Here is a 21,478-nt window from a genome sequence, read left to right on the forward strand (position 1 = left end):
TAAGGCCTTCGACAGCGTCTCACACAAACTTCTTCTAAAACTCTCTTCATATGGAATACAGAATCCCCTTTTATCTTGGCTCAAGTCATTTTTAGAAGAACGTAGCCAAATTGTCCGCTTTGGATCTTGTTACTCCAAACCTGTGAATGTAACCAGTGGGGTTATACAAGGAAGTGTAATTGGTCCATTGCTATTTCTCCTTTTTATCAATGACGTTTGCTCCCTCTTTCAATATGGTAAACCTTTTCTTTTTGCCGATGATCTAAAAGTGGTTTATTCATTCTCATCTCCCATCAAAGAAAGCTATATTTCAACGGTAATCCAAGAAGAAATAAACAAGTTGTACGAATGGACTATTTCATGGAATTTGCCACTTAATGTTGACATAAGTGGATTTATTAACATTGGCCGTTGCCTTAACTTAAATCTGGCTATACAAAAACATACACTGAAACCTCTCAACACTGTTCGTGACTTGGGTTTAAGATATAGCGACAGTTTGAACTTTTCTGAACACATTGCATCTCAAGTATCCAAAGCTAGAAAGCTCATCGGATTCATAATGATTAATTTCAATAATACCGAATCGAGATTATTATTATACAGAAAATGTATCTTACCAATTCTTGGATATGGTATTTTAGTTTACAGTAATTGCAGGCATAATGACCTGATTAAAATTGAAGGTGTTCAAAGAAGGTTCACCAAAGCTGTTTTGGGGTGTTCTGACAACAAAGACTATCACCAAAGATGTCAACAACTCAAACTAGAACCTCTCTGGATCAGGCGTATCAAATTAAACCTTATCTTTCTCTACCGGCTTCTTAACGGTATTTCTTACTCTTCGCTATCTACCCCATCATACTCTATGATACCGTCCCATAATCTACGCAATAAGGAAAATATTGTAGCGATTCCAAAAACCCACACAAATTTACGCCAGAATTTTTTCGCTATTCGCTACTCAACTATGTGGACTAGACTGCCAATGAACCTCCGATGCAGTGAAACTATAATCCGGTTCCGAAGTCTTCTTGATGATTTTCTTTCCGAAAGTGGATTGTGTCACCTATTGAATATCAACGTGCTTAACAATGATTTATACAAGAAAGGTCCGTCATCTATCTAACTGACTGAAAAGCAAAGTGAAACCTTTGAAACTTTTCACGTCTATTTCACTTTATTTTATATTTATCTCAATATACAAAGTCTGTTTATGTTCGTATCCACAATTATTACTGTTATTATTATCATTATTGGTCTCTCGACACATTAGATATTCTTTCCATCTCTTCTTGTCCTTCTAAACATATTTTATTCCTAAACATCCAAAGTTTACAATCAAAAACAAAAAACCCTATGTTACACTTAAATAAATTCTCAGATTTTTTTTATAATCTCCACAACATATATATATATATATATAACATATCGAAATTTATATTTAATTGCTCCTTGCAATTATTTGTGACTATGATAGCATCGTTCTAAATTATTATTATTATTGCACCAGTGTTTATACTAATACCCGGTTTCACTCTGTATACTGTTACATAAATCTACACGTATTTATCCGTAAGGATTTATTATTGTTGTTGTTATTATTATTTTAAAATTATTCGTTCATCTCAAAAGTCTATATCCATTACACTATTATGATCATGGTTGGACCCTTTCACTATGTGTTCATTTCTTTTCTCTCTCTCTCTCCTTTCTTTTCCTTTCTAAATAAATATTATTCTTAAGATTACGAAGCTTTGGATTGAGACAATAACTTGTGTTACGTTGAATTCAACTTATCAGACTCGTTTTATCTTCACTATGTATATAAACCTCATACATATTGATTATCTTTTGCACTTAATTGAGACTTTCATAGCATCACCCAAAACTATGTCTGCACGAACAAACACTTATTCTAACGTCATATCTTACTGCAATAATAAGTTATTTACTTATCAATTTATTCTGTTTTATTTTATTTTTATTACTCGTTTTGCTATACATACATAGTTGTTTATTCTTGTTCTGCGTTAAGATATTTACGTATTCCGCGTCTCCTTTATTTCTATTTCCTTAGTTTCTTCCTTTCCTTCTTCAAAATCAATTCAAAATTCTTGCTAATTACACAGAACCTGATTTATTATTACCATTATTACTACTCTATCATTATTATTTTATTTTCTCTTTCCTTCCTTTCTCAAACATGGCATATGTAATGTTAACATTATTGAAAATTGTGTATTATTGCATTTTTGAAGAAACCCGAAATGGTTTCTTCACAGCACTTATGTACCCATAAGGTGTTTGTGAATAATAATAATAATAATAATAATATTCAATCTTCCAGAATTCATTTATTTCTGATCATTTTCACAAATCTAGGTCCCCTTTTCAGGTACACATGTTTCATCGCTACTTAAAACGGCATCTTGTCAAGTGGACTCCTTTTCATTTTGTCCACAACCATTTGAAGTCTTCGTTTTCGCTCGTCAGTGATAATGATAGTAGGTCGGTTGATATTTACTAATCCTTATGGCTTATTTCCCAATTTAGGTCCACTTTCCCCTAGCAAATGTTCACTACTGGAAACGGCACCTCTTGTGCAGGCAAGGCTTTTCAGGCGCTGACTACTCAGTAAGAGAAACGCGATCCTACTCTGGGTTTATGAGATTGCGGTTTTGGAACCTTTTTGTTATAGATTTGGGGATGATTAGTTTTAGAGGGAGACAAAAGTAAACACATATTAGCACCCAAATCGTTACTGAAGATACAGAATGAGGATATGATGTCGTCTTACGTTCCATAATACGAAAAGAAGAGGAGGTTTTAGGCTTTCGTCATAAGAGAGTTTGTAGAGACCTTTCAGTAGCTCTTTCTACATAAGCTGAACACGCACAAATGTGTTGGACCGGATACTTGAACGCAGTACTCTAGGCTTGATCTCACATGGGTGAGATATAAAGTTCCAAATATCCCCCAATCAAAGGATTTGAATGCTCGGCTAACTGACTGCAACGCATGAAAACGTTTGCGGACTGATGAGTTGCAATACACAGTTGTCTTTAAGCCATGGATTACCGCTATCTTAAGTCTTTATATTCCTGTGCGCATGGAAGTGACGTACCACTTACAGCATACTGATTACTACTGCAGTATTCAATGTTCATTGCCATACTCTTTATATAACTATTTTTGAGTGACAACTGTGGGATCGTCCAACTTGTCCGCATTGGTCAGCTTGTAAATCAAGATGATCAGGCTCACTACTTATTGTTCTCCAGATTTCAACATCATCTGCAAAAACAGTGTCTACGACTTCATCAGTCTCAGTAATTCATCGACGTAGAAGAGAAAATGGGGGGCACAAGATTTATGTCGTCAGGTAAACCACTTTTTATGGGCTTCCATTCAGACTGCGTCCTATGTACCCTCACCTCTGTCTTCGGTCACAGAGAAAAGTTCTCATGTATGGCGATTTTTATTCTAAAGTTCTGAAGCTTCTGGATGAGCCATAAGTGGGAAACCTTATGAAAGGCTTTGATAAAATCTATGAATGTCGAATGAAGAGATAAATTACTAAGCTTATTTCGTTATTCAGCCTCTCCCCGACAAGTCAAAACTGGAGTTTCCCAAATGGCCAGACCAACAATGAAGGTGACGCCTCTAACCTTTCTGGCTGAACAGTACTTTCGGATATATCAACCGACTATCGCCAGCTATATTGATGAAAGCTTCATTTGCAACCCCACGGGACTTTCAGAAGTGAACCTGAGCGCTGATATGTTGTGTCGAAAACTGCAGCACCTAAAAAACGTCACTTTCCCTGGTCCGAATATGGTTTATTCTGCTATACTGAGGGAAGCAGCTTCAATTTAGGCAACACTGCTTAGCTTGATGATCTCGTATTCGCTAGGCCGAGGGACATTACCGGAAATTTGGAAGCTGGCTCACACCGCATCGATTTCCAAAGGGGTTCGGCGCAGCGAACTTTCAAGCTACCGACTGACAGCACTTCTCTCTATACCTTCAAAGATTATAGAGTCCTTGATGTGTTGGTTTACACGACCATTTATTATCCTTAAACTTCTTTTCACCCCAACAGCATGGTTGCAGGAAGGGTCACTCTTGTATAACCAACCTGCTAACTGCGGAGTACAGATGGACAACCATCCTTGATCTCAAGGGGAAGGTTGGCGTCACTTACCTTGACTTCGCAAAAGCTTCTGATATGGTCAACCATATATGTCTTATCAATAAGCTCAGACGATTAGGCATCAAATCACCTTTACTTGATTGGCTTGCTTCATATCTAAAAAATCGACATTTTGAGGTCAGGGTTAACTTCACTTTTTCTCAGGCTATGGAATGTCCTAGTGGTGTCCCCCAGGGTTCAGCACTAGGGCTTTTTCTTTTCTTGATTTATATAAACTATCTTCCACAACATGTATCGTCTGACTTATTACGTTTGTTGATTATGTGAAACTTTGGATAACGGTAAGCAACCAACAGGACGAACTAGCTCTTCAGGAGGGTCTGAATCGACTTCAAAGTTGAGCATATGACAACAGACTTACTTCCAGCATTTCAAAGTGTAAAGTAGTCCATGTGAGACATGTTTTAGACTACCACTACAACTTTGACAAATCCCCTTTGGAGGTATTCCAAGTTGTAAAATGTCTAGGAGCGTTAGTACCTTACGCTGATTGAGAAAAAATGCCTTTCAAGCAAACATTGCACTGATAACACTGAAGCGCATTTTTTGCCAGTTCAACGGAAGAATTTTCCACATAATCTTCAGAAGTTTTATTCGCCCCCTCCCTCACTAAAAAAGGATAAGGACACTGGAACGTATCCGAGGGCAAGCCACGAAGTCACTTCGAGGACTCGAATCCAAGCCTGTTGAAGAGCGCCTCCAATAACTGAACCATTAACCATCAGAATACAGATGTCTTAAAGGTGGCCTTTCAATGGCTTAAAGCATCCTGAATACTTCTGAACCTCCCCTTCAACATCTACCTAAGTTTAGGTCGAACACGAACCCACAGGGTAACACCCAGAAACTAGAGACACAACACAGCTGAACGAACTGTAGACACAACTTCTACCGCTTAAGAGTAGTAAAGTACTGGAATCTGCTACCGGATGAGCTAGTCCAAGAGACTTCCTGGGAGTCCTTTAAGAAGCAACGTGTCCTATTCTTAAGAACTAAGGATAATATCTTACTATGATTTACCTTTTTTTCTTTTTCCTCTTTTATCAATGACACACCTAGGCTCCTGCATAGATGTATTGGTGATCCACTGCTACTAGATACGGAATCCCGTCAAGCGAAAACTTCTTCTATTCTGTTCAAAACCATTTGGCTATTGAGCCAAATGTACTTATTATTTTCAGGGTCATTGCAAATTAAGTTCTTACGCTACATGACGACCACGAAGTTTAATGAATACTAACCCGAATTCTCTTATCAGTCAGTTTGTGCAAGGGATTAAATCTCGTAGTGAGGATGACAGGTTTAAAACTGTGGCCGAATTATGCAAAGTAGTAAGCAGTGAACTGAAAGAGGTATCAAACCAAAACTACGTTATATGTTTGGATTTGTTATGTAATGAGTTAATTAACATAGTTTCTAATGGTGATGTACATGAAAAAAAAGGGGCTATAGTCGCAATGGGTAAGTCATGTGCTTCCGAAACCAATATGAAGTGGTTTTCACCAACCTAGTTATGTTTTCTATACACATGGCACGGTTATAAGTCGAACAATTCATGTTAGCTGTCAATATAGACTTAATAAGTGTTTTCAACGTATTTTTGTGCCTTATTCCTACCAAACAGGTCTCCATCCCCCCAGTTTTTAAGAATTTCGAGGGCGAAAATCTGAAAACATAGATGTGACTTGGGTTACTGATTTTGTATACTATCCTCCTACTTTCATTTTGCCTGTTGGGTATGTGTGTGCTGTGTGTACAATTGCCTTAATGCACTTCAAGTGCAGAATTGTGTGCTTATTTCAAATACACTGAGGGTTTGTAATGCTCATCGCCCAGCATATATTAATCACATGTATTCAAACATCGTTATAATAGTGATAACTTGATTAGTAATATTTGTTTTGTTTTTTAATGGATGTGTCTTTATCAACGTAGCGTTTCAATCCTTCTTATAGAACGTCGGGTTTTTTTAGTCCAATAGGTTTCTACAATTGAATGCTTTTACTATTTGATTATACAATTGTCAAAGCTGTGATATTCTTATGATAGATTTTGTTTTGTCAGTAATAATTTTCTGACACGTTTTTGTGTTTGCACTGTTTCTACTCGACTTCGTTGATGTTTCTCATCGTCTTGCAGTAACTAGAGTCGTAATCCCCTCGTAAAATCGTTTGTCCATCGTTATTGACTATTCAGAACACGTATTTGTCCTTGTTTGAGTAGAATGCTATATGTACTCAGAACTCGTTGTCCCTTAAATTTCAAAACATAACTGGGTTCTCTCTTACTGATTATTGAAATGGCGAATAAAAGCGCTGGGTTTTCCTTAAAAAAAACCGATTGAAATAGGGGTTGTGAGTGAATATATGAATACACAAAGTGTTCCACATAATGGCTGCAGTGGTTCATCGGTGTTTGCATCTGATCTCTAACAGTTCAAAGATGAACTTTAGTCTCACTCCAACTTAGTTTCGATGTTTTATGGCACTTTCGTCGTGGTAATTTCAGAATGATATTTAATAAAATAACTGCGCCTGGTTTCATATCCAATAAAGCCACCAAGTTGTTAAAAATTTGACTGTCCAATGTTTCACAGTTTGTAGTGGTTTGCTTAGTATTCTCCACGTTATTATACAGTAAACCTCAAACGTTTCGGACGAAAATGTCGCGACGAATGCGTCTTAGGACCTCATATGTGTATCCTAATTTAACTTATCTTTCAAAGGTAGGATAATCGTAGCGTCCTACTCTGTAGTTCAATGTCAATCACAGAGTACGGTTTATATACTTAGATCTGACAATAAAAGATTCTGTAAATGACTGTCAACTATCGATTCCCACAAACGTATCTTTATAACTACGTTATATCTTGGGTATCTTAAAATTAGGACACAATATTTTGAAGTGTGATAAGAAAATAAACCTAAAGATTATTTTATTTATCTATTTAGACAAATAAATAATGGTACAAAGGGGCACCAAATATATATGCGCCACACAAATCTCATTTGATTTGTGTGAGGGCTGTGATACTGTCCGGGTGCCCAAACCAAAGCAGGTGGTTTCCTTAGGGGTCACACCCGGAGCCTTTGATCTAAAAATCTGATCCACAAAGCAGTGGAGCATCGCAAGGAGATGTAGTCCCATGGTAGCCGGTGACTAACGATTGATTCATACGCCATTTGTTCCCTCAGGATACTGGAGCCCATGTGCACCATTGGTTTAGAATCAGGGTTTTCCAACTCCCCTAGGTGAACTCTCCGTGTTCACCGACCCGGTTAAAGCGTCGGGTATTCGCTTTTCGTCCTCTCAATTTCGTAAACAACACCCCTGGTACGAGAAAGGAGTGAGTAGGACTTCCTTGGCAGAGGCTATATACGCGTGGCCATGTGAGAGCATTTGGAGAGGGAGAGCAGACTCTCCCCACTCCGGGTATTGTACATTGTCGCTAAGTGAAGCAACGACTTACACAATGTACACAGCAAAATGGACTGAGCATCAGTTAGTCGCGACGTAGAAGTTGGGGATTGTATTCATCAGTTCAAGTGAATCCCAAAGTAGTAACACTATTAGTGATGCTAAAAAAGAATAGGCATCAAAGGTAAGATTATAGAAAATGCAAATCAGTAAAATAAAAACAGTTAAAAATTATTCCAGCCTACTCCTGCACCAGGCCACCCGTCGAGGTAGAAAGTGGTTGGGCATACATAACACATGTCTTATCCACCTCAGTTGATGAAGATTCACTACTTGATCATTCGGTTTGCCATCCTTATCTAGTGCCTTATTCCTAACTTAGAGATTGGCTACTCGATAGTCCTAAAATATACGAGCGATGCTTTGAAGACACCTCCGATTGAGTACTAGTAACCTGCAAATGTCCTCCATTCTTAGTGGCCATGTTTCATACTCATAAAGTAAAATGGAGCATACTTCTGGGCATTAAACTCGTCTTTTGACTGGGAGACGCAAAGCAATGGCGAAGCAATAGTTTTCACTGTTACTTAAGGTGATCAGGAGACTACATTTTGTCAGCGTCTTCACCAAACAAGACTATATCATGTGCGTATTCCAAGTCAAGAAGTGGAAAATCAAGCTCTGAGAAGTTTGACGATGAAAGTGTTATCTTTAAAAGTATATCCGTGACGAAGTTAGCTGAAAATAAGGGAGGCGGACAACCCTGGCTAACATCGATTGAAGTAGTAAGTTGTGATGGCAGTACTCCATGAGCTCTGACTCGATCAGTGGTGCTCAAGGAGAGAGATTTTCAAGGTAGACTTACTTCTTTGGTACATCTTTAAAAGATAGACCCTGCCACAAAGCCTCACAACCAACAGAATCGAACGCCCTCTTAAGGTCAAGAAGTAGAACTATATTGGGAAGTCGAAAAGTATGTCTATGTTTCTGAATCTGCCAGGGTGTTAGTATTTGGTCTACATATACATATACAGCGCTCTTGCTCTTCAGATAGGTTTCTTAATTTGCTTTTGGTTGACTTTGAGATTGTTTGTAATGGAACGTGCAGCCAAGCGATTATCCGCACATCATCAACGAGTTGTTTTAAAAAGTGAAGAATTCCAAACAAGTTCAGGCTCTACTCCTCTTCCTCGCTTTCAGAAGTCGCTGCCAACTATCTTTAAGTTTCGTAGACGAAGTTATAAAGAAGATGGAAATAACATCTTGCTAACTCCTTTCTTAAATATGGCGGACGATTTTCAAACACATACTAGCTATAATGCTGCTATTTATGGCCCTGCAGCGTCTTTCGGAACTGTAGACAATAATATTTACAGGCGATTCAGTAATTTTATTCGACTTTATATTCAATTATCCCTATAATTTGTTTAAAACTGTTGGTATACTTTCATTATAAGGGAGAGTAATTTTCTATGTAGTTTAGTGCTTTGTGTCGGTACAAGTCAATTTCACAAAAGTGAGGTTATGAAACCTCAAATGATAATTTCTACATTACGGTTGCTATGTAGGAAGATTTTGTAATATGTAACTAGATGACACTTGGAGGTTGTTAAAATGAATCGGTAGAATACCGATCGACGAACGAAATGCCATTTCTTTGACTGCTTTTATTAGTTTGGATAGTATCAGATTTTAGATACCGTTTGAACTACAGCATTTTTATTTTACGATAAGGTTCTCTATGCAACATTTTTATATGCAATTGTGCTATTTTTAGTTATTCTATTCCATAGTTTAATAAGATTTAACGATCCCCCTAATTACGTTTGACATATGTATACTTTTTGTAATTTCTTCTTACGAAGTGTTTCATTTTCTTTTTTTTAGAAAACTAATAGATTAATTTCCTTAACATAGTCACTAAAGTACCTGTTTCCTAGTCAATTATTTGAAGACTCACACCACACTCTACTCACTTTGGTTAATGTGTCTTCGTTGTTTTTAATACTGTAAAAAGCCCGACCGTTGCTGCTACCTTGACGTGGTGGTCGGGCTTGCCTATCATGATGAAGCAATCGAGCTATGCTGGCTGGAACAATCGTTCCTCAAGGTCCTACCATGCCAGACAGGTCGGTTGAAGAACGGTAAGACTAAAAGCAGCAATCCCAAGGTCCGAAGGCGAAGTCGTACTGCCGACTGTACAGAGGTGTGACGGCAGTAAGGTGTTTCCTTCAGACAACCAGCATGACAGCGATGCTGCCTTCCCACAAGGAGGGGTGGGGTTAGAAAAGGTCGACCCTAAAAATGCACACCTCGCCTTATCCCACGGATTTCCGTCTCCGGCGGTAAGGTCCTTTGAAGAACGGAGCTAACACGTCAAAAATCCCCCAAAAAAAGGCCGTGCGTGACCGGCCTCAAGCAGTTGTCCCTTGGGCACTGCGGTCACGCTCCCAGGTCGTTATGACCAACACTAATCCAACTTCTTTTTCAGGTCCCTCAAGAAATACCCTTCCACGGTGTGGGCAGCCGGGAAGTGATATTAGCCCTCATACCCGTAACTGCACACGAGACCAGGTTGGTCACATTAAAATCCTTCCTACACTTGCTAATAACTTTTATCTCCACGACTAACCCTTCTCACGTCTTTTCATCACCTCGCACCGCTAGGGAAAACGATTCAAGTACACGGAACGTTATTCCTGGTCTCCTAAAACCACGCTCTAAACTACATATAGGAACTTTTAATGTCCGAACATTGTGCCAAATAGGACAACGGGTTTCCTTAGCTAGGACTCTAGAATCTTACACTATCGATGTGTGCTGCGTCTCCGGAACGCGCATACAAGATCCGAGTAGCGTCATTCATTTGACCTCACCTAATCAAAATAAAGAGCCATCTCGATACACGCTTCGTGTATCTGGAAGCCCTGATGCTGCTTCCCGTGGCCTCGCTGGAGTAGGTATAGCATTAAGTCGTAGGGCAGAACTAGCTCTTTTAGACTGGATTCCAGTAGACAGTCGTCTATGCGCTGTCCGACTAAACGGATCAGTAAGGACTCGGAAAGATAGGGAAACCCGCCGTTGCCTCTTCGTCGTCTCTGCCTACTCTCCCACTGACTGCAGCTTAGACGATATAAAAGATGAGTTTTACAGGAAACTTTCTGACCTTCTCCGAAAAGCTAGGCGTTCTGATGTAGTAATAGTGGCTGGTGACTTTAATGCTCAAGTAGGTAAACTAAGTGAAAGGGAAAGACACCTGGGTGGATCTCATGGTGTCGTGGCTAAAAGAACAGATAATGGCGACCGTCTGTTGCAGCTATGCTCAGATAACCGCCTATTTCTTGCAAATACTAACTTTAAGCATAAGGAAAAACATCTTTTGACATGGCGACCCCCGAATTCGTTCCAACGTTGGACCCAATTAGATCACATCGCTATCAGCCACCGATGGAGGGGCTCGATAGAAGACTGTCGATCATTCTGGGGCACATGTTTAGACTCAGATCATGCCCTAGTGCGAGCACGTATCTGTCTGCGTCTTACTGGACGTAGGAAAGACACTTCAGGGAAACCTCTTAGGGTTCTACTTAATGATAAGCAAGCCAAGAATATATTTCAGGAACAACTGGAAAAACAGTAAGACAGACATGTAAGTTGTGCCATCCCGAAGCAGCGTGGAATGACATCCGAAAAGCTGTGGAAACAGCAGTGATATCCGCTAGTAAGATTGTGGTGTGAGCTACTGATATCAACATAAGTAGTATATATGGTGAGTAAGGAATAGAATATCTGACAGCAGAAGATTGAGAAGATCAAGAAGAGAAGAACAGAAATAAAAAGCAATTAGTGTGAAAATCCAGGAACAATGAAGCCTGAGGCAATTGAAGAACATTTTGCAAATAGTGTATCATAGCATGGTTTTTGTATTTTACCAAGTAACGTTGTAATTTGTGCTAAATACATAGTTGGTTGTCCTCACCTGTGTTCTCATTCACAACAAGATAAGCCATAAGGTTAGGGAGAAACAATGGATCTCGGCAGCATCTACCGCACTGATAGATGCTCGAAAACTCATCCCACCTGGCTCTGAACATAACGAAGAGCGGAGTCAGCTTAAGCGAAGGCTAATAAGAAGCCTACGCAATGATCGTGAACAGTGGTGGGTAGCGAAAGCAAGAGAGATGGAAAAGGCAGCGGCAATAGGTAACAGCAGACAGCTATTCAGACTTATTAAAGAAACCGGCATTAGGAACCCAACTATTAGCGAAACTATCTCAGACAAAGATGGGCATCTCATTCATTCTCAATCCAGGAGATTGGATCGATGGGCAGAACACTTTAGGGATCAGTTCAACTGGCCTTCAGCCACACTTCAGTTACCCACGATCCCCAGTCGTCCTGAATGGCAAATTGAGGCAAGTCCTCCAACTCTCTACGAGGTTGAAAAAGCTATAAGAAATCTAAAGCGAAGGAGAGCCGCAGGCCCTGACAGGTTTACCCCTGAGATTTTTAAGGATGGTGGTCCAGTACTAGCAACGAGATTGACTGAGGTCTTAGGTAGAATCTGGGAACTGGACGTAATTCCATCTGACTGGTCCCAATCATTGATTGTGCCAGTCTATAAGAAAGGACAAAAGTCCTCCTGTGACAATCACAGAGGAATCAGTTTGACTAATATAGTGTCTAAAATATTAGCTTCAATAATACTTGGACGCCTAACCAAAGCTCGTGAAGAGCAGACTAGAGAAAACCAGGCTGGTTTCCGACCTGGACGTGGTTGCATAGACCAGATATTCACTCTACGTCAGGTCCTAGAACATAGACATACATTCAGACGTCCCACAATCGTAGTATTTCTAGACCTTAAGGCGGCATTTGACTCAGTTGATCGTGAGGTTCTATGGCAGTGTTTGTCAGTGAAAGGAGTACCAAAGAAGTACATTAACCTCATAAAGGCTCTCTACTCGAACACAACTGGTCGAGTTAGAGCCTATGGCGAACTGTCATCAGAATTGGTTACCTCAAGTGGTGTTCGTCAGGGCTGTCCACTCTCCCCATTCTTGTTTAACTTTGTCGTCGACATGCTTTTGGAGATAACACTTTCATCATCTCAATCTCCAGGAGTTGAACTTTTACCGGGAGATTCACTTGTTGACTTAGAATACGCCGACGACATAGTTTTATTCGGTGAAGACGCTGACAAAATGCAGAGTCTTCTGACCACCATAAGCAACTATGCAGGGATGTTCGGAATGCGATTCTCTCCCTCGAAGTGCAAAATATTACTTCAGGATTGGGTTGCATCGACACCTGAACTAATGATAGGGAGTGAAGTAGTTGAACGTGTTGACTGTTTCACTTATCTTGGGAGTCTCATCAACCCTTGTGGTCTGGTGTATGACGAAATCTCAGCACGGATACAGAAGGCTCGTCTAGCTTTCGCCAACTTGCGCCATTTATGGCGTAGGCGAGATATCCGTCTAGCAACAAAAGGACGGGTTTACTGTGCAGCAGTCCGTTCTGTCCTACTTTATGGCAGTGAAACATGGCCCATAAGAGTAGAGGATATTCGTAGGCTGCTAGTATTCGATCATAGGTGTCTTCGACGCATTGCTCGTATATCCTGGGATCACCGGGTAAGTAATGCAGTTGTTAGGAAACGGGTACTAGGTAAGGATGGCAAATCGATTGATGAAGTAGTGAAACTTCATCAGTTGAGATGGCTGGGACATGTGTTACGTATGCCCAACCACCGACTGCCCCGACGTGCAATGTTTTATGGTGTAGGAGTAGGTTGGAAGAAAGCTAGGGGCGGCCAGACCACAACATGGCATAAATCCATGAAGTCGCTGACAAGTGGACTGGGTCGTGTTGGTAGGTGTAGACTACCTGGTTGGGATTCGCGAGATGATAGCAACCGATGGTTAGAGACCTTGAATGACATGGCTCAAAATCGTTTGCAATGGCGAAGGTGCATCCACTCTTTGTGTTCTACCAAATTCTAATCTTCTGAATTCTTCATGTCCGTATACTTTTTCTCTTTCCAAATTTATTTCACTGGATTATACTCCTTCAATAACATCTTCAATCCCTAATCTTTCGGATTACTGCTTATACTTTTACTACTTCTACCACTATGGGATTTGAATCGACAACTTCATCTCTGTGCTAATGTGGTATGGCAACTCGAACTGATGTACGTACGTACGAAGTTCTACGTTGTAACTGACTGACTGACTGACTGACTATACAGGTTCATGTCTGAAACCAAGTCGGTTTTTTCGTGTTTGCTCTTTGTGAGTTCTAGTTGGACGTGGAAGTATTATTGAGGCTAATATTTTAGATATTGTATTCATTAAACTGATTTCTGTGTGATTGTCACGAGAGGATTTTCACCTTTCCTGATAGACTCGGACGATCAGCGATCGAGTCATCAGATTAGATTACGTTAAGCTCTCAGATTCTAAATTCGATCTCAGTCAATGTAACTGCTAAAACTCAACCACCATCTTTAAAAATACCAGGGGCTAGTCCATTAGCCCCTACTTCATGTAACCCTATACACTAAGTCTCTAAAAAGTTCTAACAGTTTATGACCGGAATTTTCCGACCCAAATTTTAGGTTAACAAAATTTTGTTCCATTCTTTCCCTTACCATGGCCTCCACCTACCACTGGGCCGAATCAATAATCAGTTTTTGTCCTGTTACATTGAGGAAGTGTGAATGTTATTTTTGCATACCTTTATTATTATTGTTCGTATTGGTCTTTTTTTATCTAGCGTGTTTTTACATTCAGATTTCATCAGTGATTTAATCTATTTTGTCTTTACAACAAGTTTCTTCCTCTATCCTAGACACTCAACTATTGACAGATTATGAATATTATGTAAGCACTTAAATGAATATTGTTATGACGATTTTCATCGGCATCACCTTTGGTTTAGTAATATTAGCCATGAAAATTCAGGTGCTATAAGTGTAAGTATTTTTAATTGTGGTTGTAAAAGATCATGAGGAATTATGGGAACTATTTATTTTCGTAAATTGTGTTGTCATAGAATAGTATAGTACCTGTGATAAGGTAGTGTTCTTAGTAATGTTATTTGAGTACTATGGTAAAAAGTGTAATATTTTCGGTGTCTTTTTCATTTCTGCCATTTAGGATGTTAGCTTAATGGTCGAAGTACCCAGTTTTAATGATTTTCCACCTATTTCGGCTTTGGTAGGCCAGTAGTATCACTAGGCTTCCACATGAAGCATAGCTGATCCGAATACATGGACCTGTACGTGTTAAGAGGTTTCCATTATCACAATATGTCAGCCTAGCTATTTTCACACCGAGAGAGGCTTTGCCATATCAATTTCCTTGTTTCATTTTGGTTATGTCTTGCGTAATTGTAACCGTCATTAACTCTAGATGAGAAAGCATTCTAAGGGTCAGAAAACACTCGCAAAACACACTAGAAAGTCACTAAGCCATAACTTTTATGTAACCTACTACATTGTTTTTATTTGCTACTAAAATGATATGGCTAATAGCACCTTCAAAAAGACCCTAGTTTTTTTACCCTTGCCTAGTGACTGACTTCAAGATACACGTCCTGGAGTTCTAGTGGGAAGCAGTGACCAGTGGAGTTCATCCACGTCTGTTGTGAGATAACAACTCACTGAAGACAATCGGTGAACGGTTGTTCAAACTTCTTGGATTGGTTAAAGTTAGACATTAATACCGTTGAATGCCGGCTCAGTGGTCTATCGGTTAAGTGCTCTGGCGCGAGACTGGTACGTCCTGGGTTCGAATCTCACGAGTGCGGGATTGTGGATGCGCATTGCTGAGAAGTCCTATAATAGGACAAAACGGCCGTCCAGTGCTTCCAGGTTTTCCATGGTGGTCTAGCTTCAATTGACTCATGATTTCAACTATGAAAAAAACACTGAAATCTCCACAAAACCCCTTCTGACCTTGCCTTAATTGTCAAATTATCCTTGTTTTCAGGTTGTTTAGCTGAGGTGGATTTTATGAGTGTTCACAATCATTGTCAACGTTTTGTAAAACAGTTGCTCACTCAGTCAGTAACTACAGATCTTCAGCTAACAGCTTTAGAAGCGAGGCTCATTGGGCAATTGGGTTTAGTATTTCCATATGATTTTATTGAAGAGCAAACCAAGAATGCTTGTAGTATACTATCGAAAGATATTTCTGATGCGCAAAAACACTTCGCAGTAAGTTTGTTCAACTTCTCTATATTTAACAATCGTCTTAAGATTGTATTGTATAGTTTTCCTTTCAAGCATTTATAACATTGATTAGGCCACAAATAAGAAATGTACATCTGTTTTTCATCTCTTGTTTGGAGCTTCTCGTTTGTTTCAGTGCTGGATTTACCACTAGCCTTCTGTTTCCCACCATTTTTCGGTAGCTTCTGGAACTTGGTGGTGATTACATCAAATTAAAGATATCTCACTTGAAATACATTTTGAAAACGATAAAACACTAAGTTTATATTCAAGCATATGAAATATCGGATTATCAATATAAGAACCTAGCAATGACTAATCGAACAGTTTATTATAGCTAAATAATCATGTCCCTAGTTAATTTCTTCGGAGCAACACTTGTGTTTCAATAAGTACATGACCAAATTGGACATAGAAGACATTTTACATAATTATTCGCTGTGATAAAAATATATTACTTTTTAGTTAAACAAAGGTCCATTAACAACAACAATAATATCATCATGTAATAGCTGTTTTTTGTAAAATCAGCTCTACGGTTGTTCGTACTAAATAACTATCACTTGCTGTTATTGCACTGTATACCAACTAGCAGTAGGCAAACTTCTCAAATGAGCGGCTCTTATTCGGAAAAGTAACAGTGGTTGGATAGCTGGTTAATGTGCGAAACTATGTAGTTCGATAGAGGAACTGCAATTAATCTGCATTTTAAACACATAATAATATCTCTTTTGTACTCGTAGCTCCGGTTTCTTCATCCGGATGGCTAATGCTTCAGCCTTTTGAAGGACTTTAAGCTTGACAAGCTTTGGCAAAAGATTACTGACCCTATAAATAATTTAAAGTGATTGGTTTATACTAGCACTATGATCAGTTTGTTCTAAATGGGCCAATATTAAGCTGTTCCCTTTCTGCACCAAACCTTTGTTTTGCCACTCTGGGAGGTATTCGCGAGCACGAAAATGTAAATTCCTAGAACTACGACCTATATAACTTACTCCACAGGAGCAGTCGAACTGATAAATACAAAACGAGGTGGTCATTCTAGGTCATTCATCTTTTAGCGTCGGTGTCACCATTGGGCGCGTAAAAAACACTAATCGTAGTTGACCGACGTTGAAAGATTTTTGTATTGTGTTGCGTAATCTCTGAGTTAATATTTTACTAGCCGCATCCCCTCTGAATTGTAGACGCATGAACAGGGATTTCTTATTGACCGTTTATATTTCACCTATTTTCACCTTCGTGATCATATATTTAATTATAAACTTTCTAGGGTAACCGTTCTCCCTAAGAGTAATATGCAAGGTGTTTAGCTTATCTTCAACCATATCCGCAGAACATATAGTGCGTATTCGGTAACTGAGGGTTTTGATCAAGTTTCGTTTGTACTGTAGGGGTACAAAGCTAAGGAAATGCGTATACTGTCCAGTTCAAGTATTTTTTCTGTTTACGTTTCTTTTTAACGATCCATACGCTCTCTTAGTTAAGATAACGTCCAAAAAGGCTATTTGACCATTTCTCTCTTCAGATGTAAACTGAATAGCTGGATTCACTTCATTAAACTGCCTGAGGACGTCTTGTTGTGATGTATTATCTTTACAGAGGATGAACATGTCATCCATATATCTACAGGAAAATGTGAATTTTTGAATAATCTTTTTTTAATGGACCATTTTCTAGTTTGGCTATAAAAGTATTAGCTAGTATAGGGCTTAGAGGTGAACCCATTGCAGCACCATCTGTTTGCCAATATATTTCTCCGATGAACCCTCAGTTACGGAATACGCACTATATGTTCTGCGGATATGGTTGAAGATAAGCTAAACACCTTGCATATTACTCTTAGGGAGAACGGTTACCCTAGAAAGTTTATAATTAAATATATGATCACGAAGGTGAAAATAGGTGAAATATAAACGGTCAATAAGAAATCCCTGTTCATGCGTCTACAATTCAGAGGGGATGCGACTAGTGAAATATTAACTCAGAGATTAAACTTCATATTCACCCTTATTTCCTGTTATAACTAACTCCCAGTATTGACTAGTAAGATTACATATATGTGTTTAACATATTTCTATTTTGTTTTGGAACGTTTCTAATGTAATTTTCTTTTACATCTTACTGTGGATCGTTCCGGGGTTTTCAGATCCTAACTTTACGTGAATTTATTTTGCATACACCAACAAGCTTCTGTCAACATATGGGTTCATTTATTACAGCCATTCTTTCTGCTCTTCGAGATAAGAACGTAAGTTGCCTTGATAATTAAAATTTGTATGTTATTTCTACGTTGCATTTTACTAGCCGGCTCTAATCGTCTTACGTGGAAAATATGTTTATTTTCCTCATTCGACATTTTGTATGTTTATCTGTCTCAACACTAAGATTACAAGTTCCAAGTATGTTTCATACCAATAATATTTGACGATACATTCCATTGTTTAATTACAGGATGCTTCGTCTGAAAACCTAATTCTTTGCATCTAGGTTTGTCTTATTTTGAACAGAGAAGTCAATCTAAACGTTGAATTATGATTTTTGTTCATATAAGTCTGGTAAAAAAAGTAACTATATTTATGGTCTTGTACAATATTTCCTAGAATTGTTTTATGTCTCATTTTCTCAAACTTTTCAAATTAACTCAATAATATGCCATTTTCAGTCGATTACAAGGGAGTTGGCTGGAGTTGCGTTGCGTTGTGCATTCATTTTAACTGCTAAACGTGAACAGAGACGCTACAGAACATATTTAAGTGTGGACCATAGTCGTATGGGTGAAGGACCTGGAAGTTTTTCAAATCTTGAAGGTGGTGCATCATCTGTTTCCAATCGAATGTTTTTCTCTGCTACTGGAAATTCACGTCATAAAACTAATCCAAATTCTATGAGTACCGTCAATTTTCCTGGTCTTGGATATTCCGTGAGTGATACAAACTCTACGTCGTCACCATTTATTTGGTATCGTGATTGTTTAATCGAATCCATACGAACCCAAAGTGAACCAGCTCCGTTAATTCTGCAAGAGCAATCAAGTCATGTGAGTTGTTTCGATACGATTGGTAGTTGGGATTTTACTTTATAATTTATGATAAGTGGTTTATATCCCATGTATTGTAACTGGTGAATTTTTCAAAGTCCTATAGATTTGTACTTCTGTGCATTTCATAAGAACTCTAATTTTTCTATAGTCCAAAACTTACAACCAATATGTCCATTGGTGACGTAAACTTCAGTGATATTGGCTTCGAAGCTTCCAGTACTAATGTATAAAGCAATAGTTTTGTTGAAATTTCAATCAGTATCTACTTTTTTCTGTTGCTCATTAAAACAAAAATTGATGACTTTTCCTGATGTTGTCATAATGGATAACATTCTACTTTATAGATTGTCATCCTGTGATTTAGTTTATCATTCAATCATACCTGCTATGTGCTGTGGTTATCAAATCTACTTATCGTGCAAACGTGATCAAACTGTATTAAGCAGAGCATTTATTTCTTGAGGCCCTACTGCATCACACGTTGTTTGAAGAGCGGTAGGACTTAAGTTAGCAAAGTTAAGGTCCGAAGATGAAGTTGTATCGTCGACTGTACTGAGGTTTCATAGCTGACATGTTTCTAACAAGCTAGTGTCGGAAGTCAGGCTTAAGAGTTGGATACCTTACCTTGACCTCACGGGTTTCTGGGACCGATGGTATTGTCTGAATCGTATGGAGCTAGTGCGAAAGAACTTTCGTGTGAATGACTTCATACATCTGTCTCTTGGGCTTTCGATTCACATTTCAGGGTTTATAAAGCCTTCACTAGTTTTCCAGGTTTCCTTTCAGGTAATTTAGGGAAAAATATCCTTAAACCGCATGAATGACTGGAAATTTTATTGTCACCCTTCATAAGATTTTATCTTTGATGGTTTATAGTTATATTCACACAGTTATATAATATACCCTTGTATGCCAGGGTAATTTTGCATTGGTTTTCAGGAGAACCAGACACCATCCAGACTTTCACGTGACAACCCAAACAGTACAGCTCATAATTATTTGCTGACTTGGTCGTTTTTACTTTCTCCATTCAGACTTCCAGTTCTAGAAAACTTAACCGAGATGATTGGATACATGGGAATATATTAATACTTCAGGAGTTACTTTTCTGTGTTCAACCACAGTTTTCCAAATTGCTAATGGAGTTGGACCAGATGTGTGGGTTGGTAAGAAATAAATGTATTTCATTTTGAATATCATGATCACTTTGGTTAACATTTATTATTTGTTTCATGATATCGATTTTTCTTTAAAATAACGTATCCATTATTTATACTCAAGCGTAATCTTTATACATTAAAATGCTTATAAAGTGCTCTGTAGTTTTTGATAATTTCGACTTCGTGAAAGTGTTATTGTATTTATGTCTGGTCTTTTTTCACTTATTCCAAAAATCAAAATACTTGTGATTTTGTTTTATTCTAAATCGCTCATCTTCTGAGTATAATCTCTTGTTATAGTTAAAGAGAAAAAGGTTTCTATTCTACAGAATCATAGTTTATTTATTCGAACCTCTGAATACTCATCCTATTTTCACTTTAGATGTTCAGTCTGCAACAACATCTACTGCTAAATATTTCAAAATAAGGACTCATAGAAATCCAAACTTTACAGAAGGATAGACTGTAGTTACTAATAGATTGAATATGACATTTTTCTAAACAAAGAAATAGGAAGACGTTGGCGTAGTACCCTTAATCTACACGCGTATAGGCTTAACAGCATAAAAGGAGTACTAAATGTTAGGGAGTTTCAAATTATTCCTTGGAAATGTCCATATGGGCCCAGAAAACGCTTGGAAACACTATATACAACCAACGTTGAATAGAAGTTTCTCAGAAGCATCTAGAAATTAAAAGGTCATGTGCCATGTTCCTGATTGGATATTTACCTATACTGCCACTATATTTAGTACGACTCCAGAAACTTCCGGAAGCCCAACGTCGTTTGTAATTCTATAAACACCCTCTTTTTTGTACATGAATTAACCTTGAAGTGAAGCGTTCTTTCCGTACTTCGCGCATTTTTTCTTGTGTTCAATTTGCCGTGTAGATTGAGCCTGGAGTTATTAGGAGCGGCTAGGAAATTGAATCGAGCGTTTATTCAGCGGACTTATTAAACTGTAATGAAAGCTTGTACGTAGACAAGAAGCAATCAAGTGACAAAAGTGTATTTAAAGTATGAAGGAATCAAGAGTAACAATCTCTGTGATCGACTTTCATATATATTATAAAGGTTCCTCAACCACTACTTTCTGAGGTCCCGAGGACTTCAGCTAAAAGATTTCACTTTTCTATCTGCTACATTAATAGTAAATGATCTTATGAACCAATAAAATGTCCCGTTTCGCATGTGAACTTTTTTAATGTCTTCATATTTTTGTACATAACATGAGACATTCTTCTAAATTCAGAGTTTTAAAACCACACAACCTATTGCTTGTGCTATTTTCTTTTTTAAAATAGCCATTGTTTGAATTTCTTACTGTGAGCCACAGCGAAGGGAGTTTAGCAGTACGTACTGTACTGTCTACAAGATGGCCCATTGTCAATGCTTCATG

The 21,478-nt window shown here is 38.4% G+C and overlaps 1 protein-coding gene across 1 annotated transcript in view; it reads left to right on the forward strand.

Annotated features, from left to right (window-relative positions):
• Window positions 1–5,445: 5,445 nt before the first annotated feature.
• The window catches only part of Smp_122910 (ataxia telangiectasia mutated (atm)-related), a gene marked incomplete at its 5' end in the record, with an annotated part of 70,750 nt that continues 54,717 nt past the window's right edge, over window positions 5,446–21,478 (forward strand). The window contains 5 exons of the mRNA XM_018795948.1: window positions 5,446–5,677; window positions 15,631–15,857; window positions 18,025–18,126; window positions 18,541–18,713; window positions 19,961–20,097. Coding sequence (XP_018650209.1) covers window positions 5,446–5,677; window positions 15,631–15,857; window positions 18,025–18,126; window positions 18,541–18,713; window positions 19,961–20,097 — 871 coding nt within the window. The remainder of the gene's footprint in view (window positions 5,678–15,630; window positions 15,858–18,024; window positions 18,127–18,540; window positions 18,714–19,960; window positions 20,098–21,478) is intronic.

Source organism: Schistosoma mansoni, chromosome 2 (genome assembly GCF_000237925.1).
Source record: "Schistosoma mansoni strain Puerto Rico chromosome 2, complete genome".
NCBI lineage: Eukaryota > Metazoa > Platyhelminthes > Trematoda > Strigeidida > Schistosomatidae > Schistosoma > Schistosoma mansoni.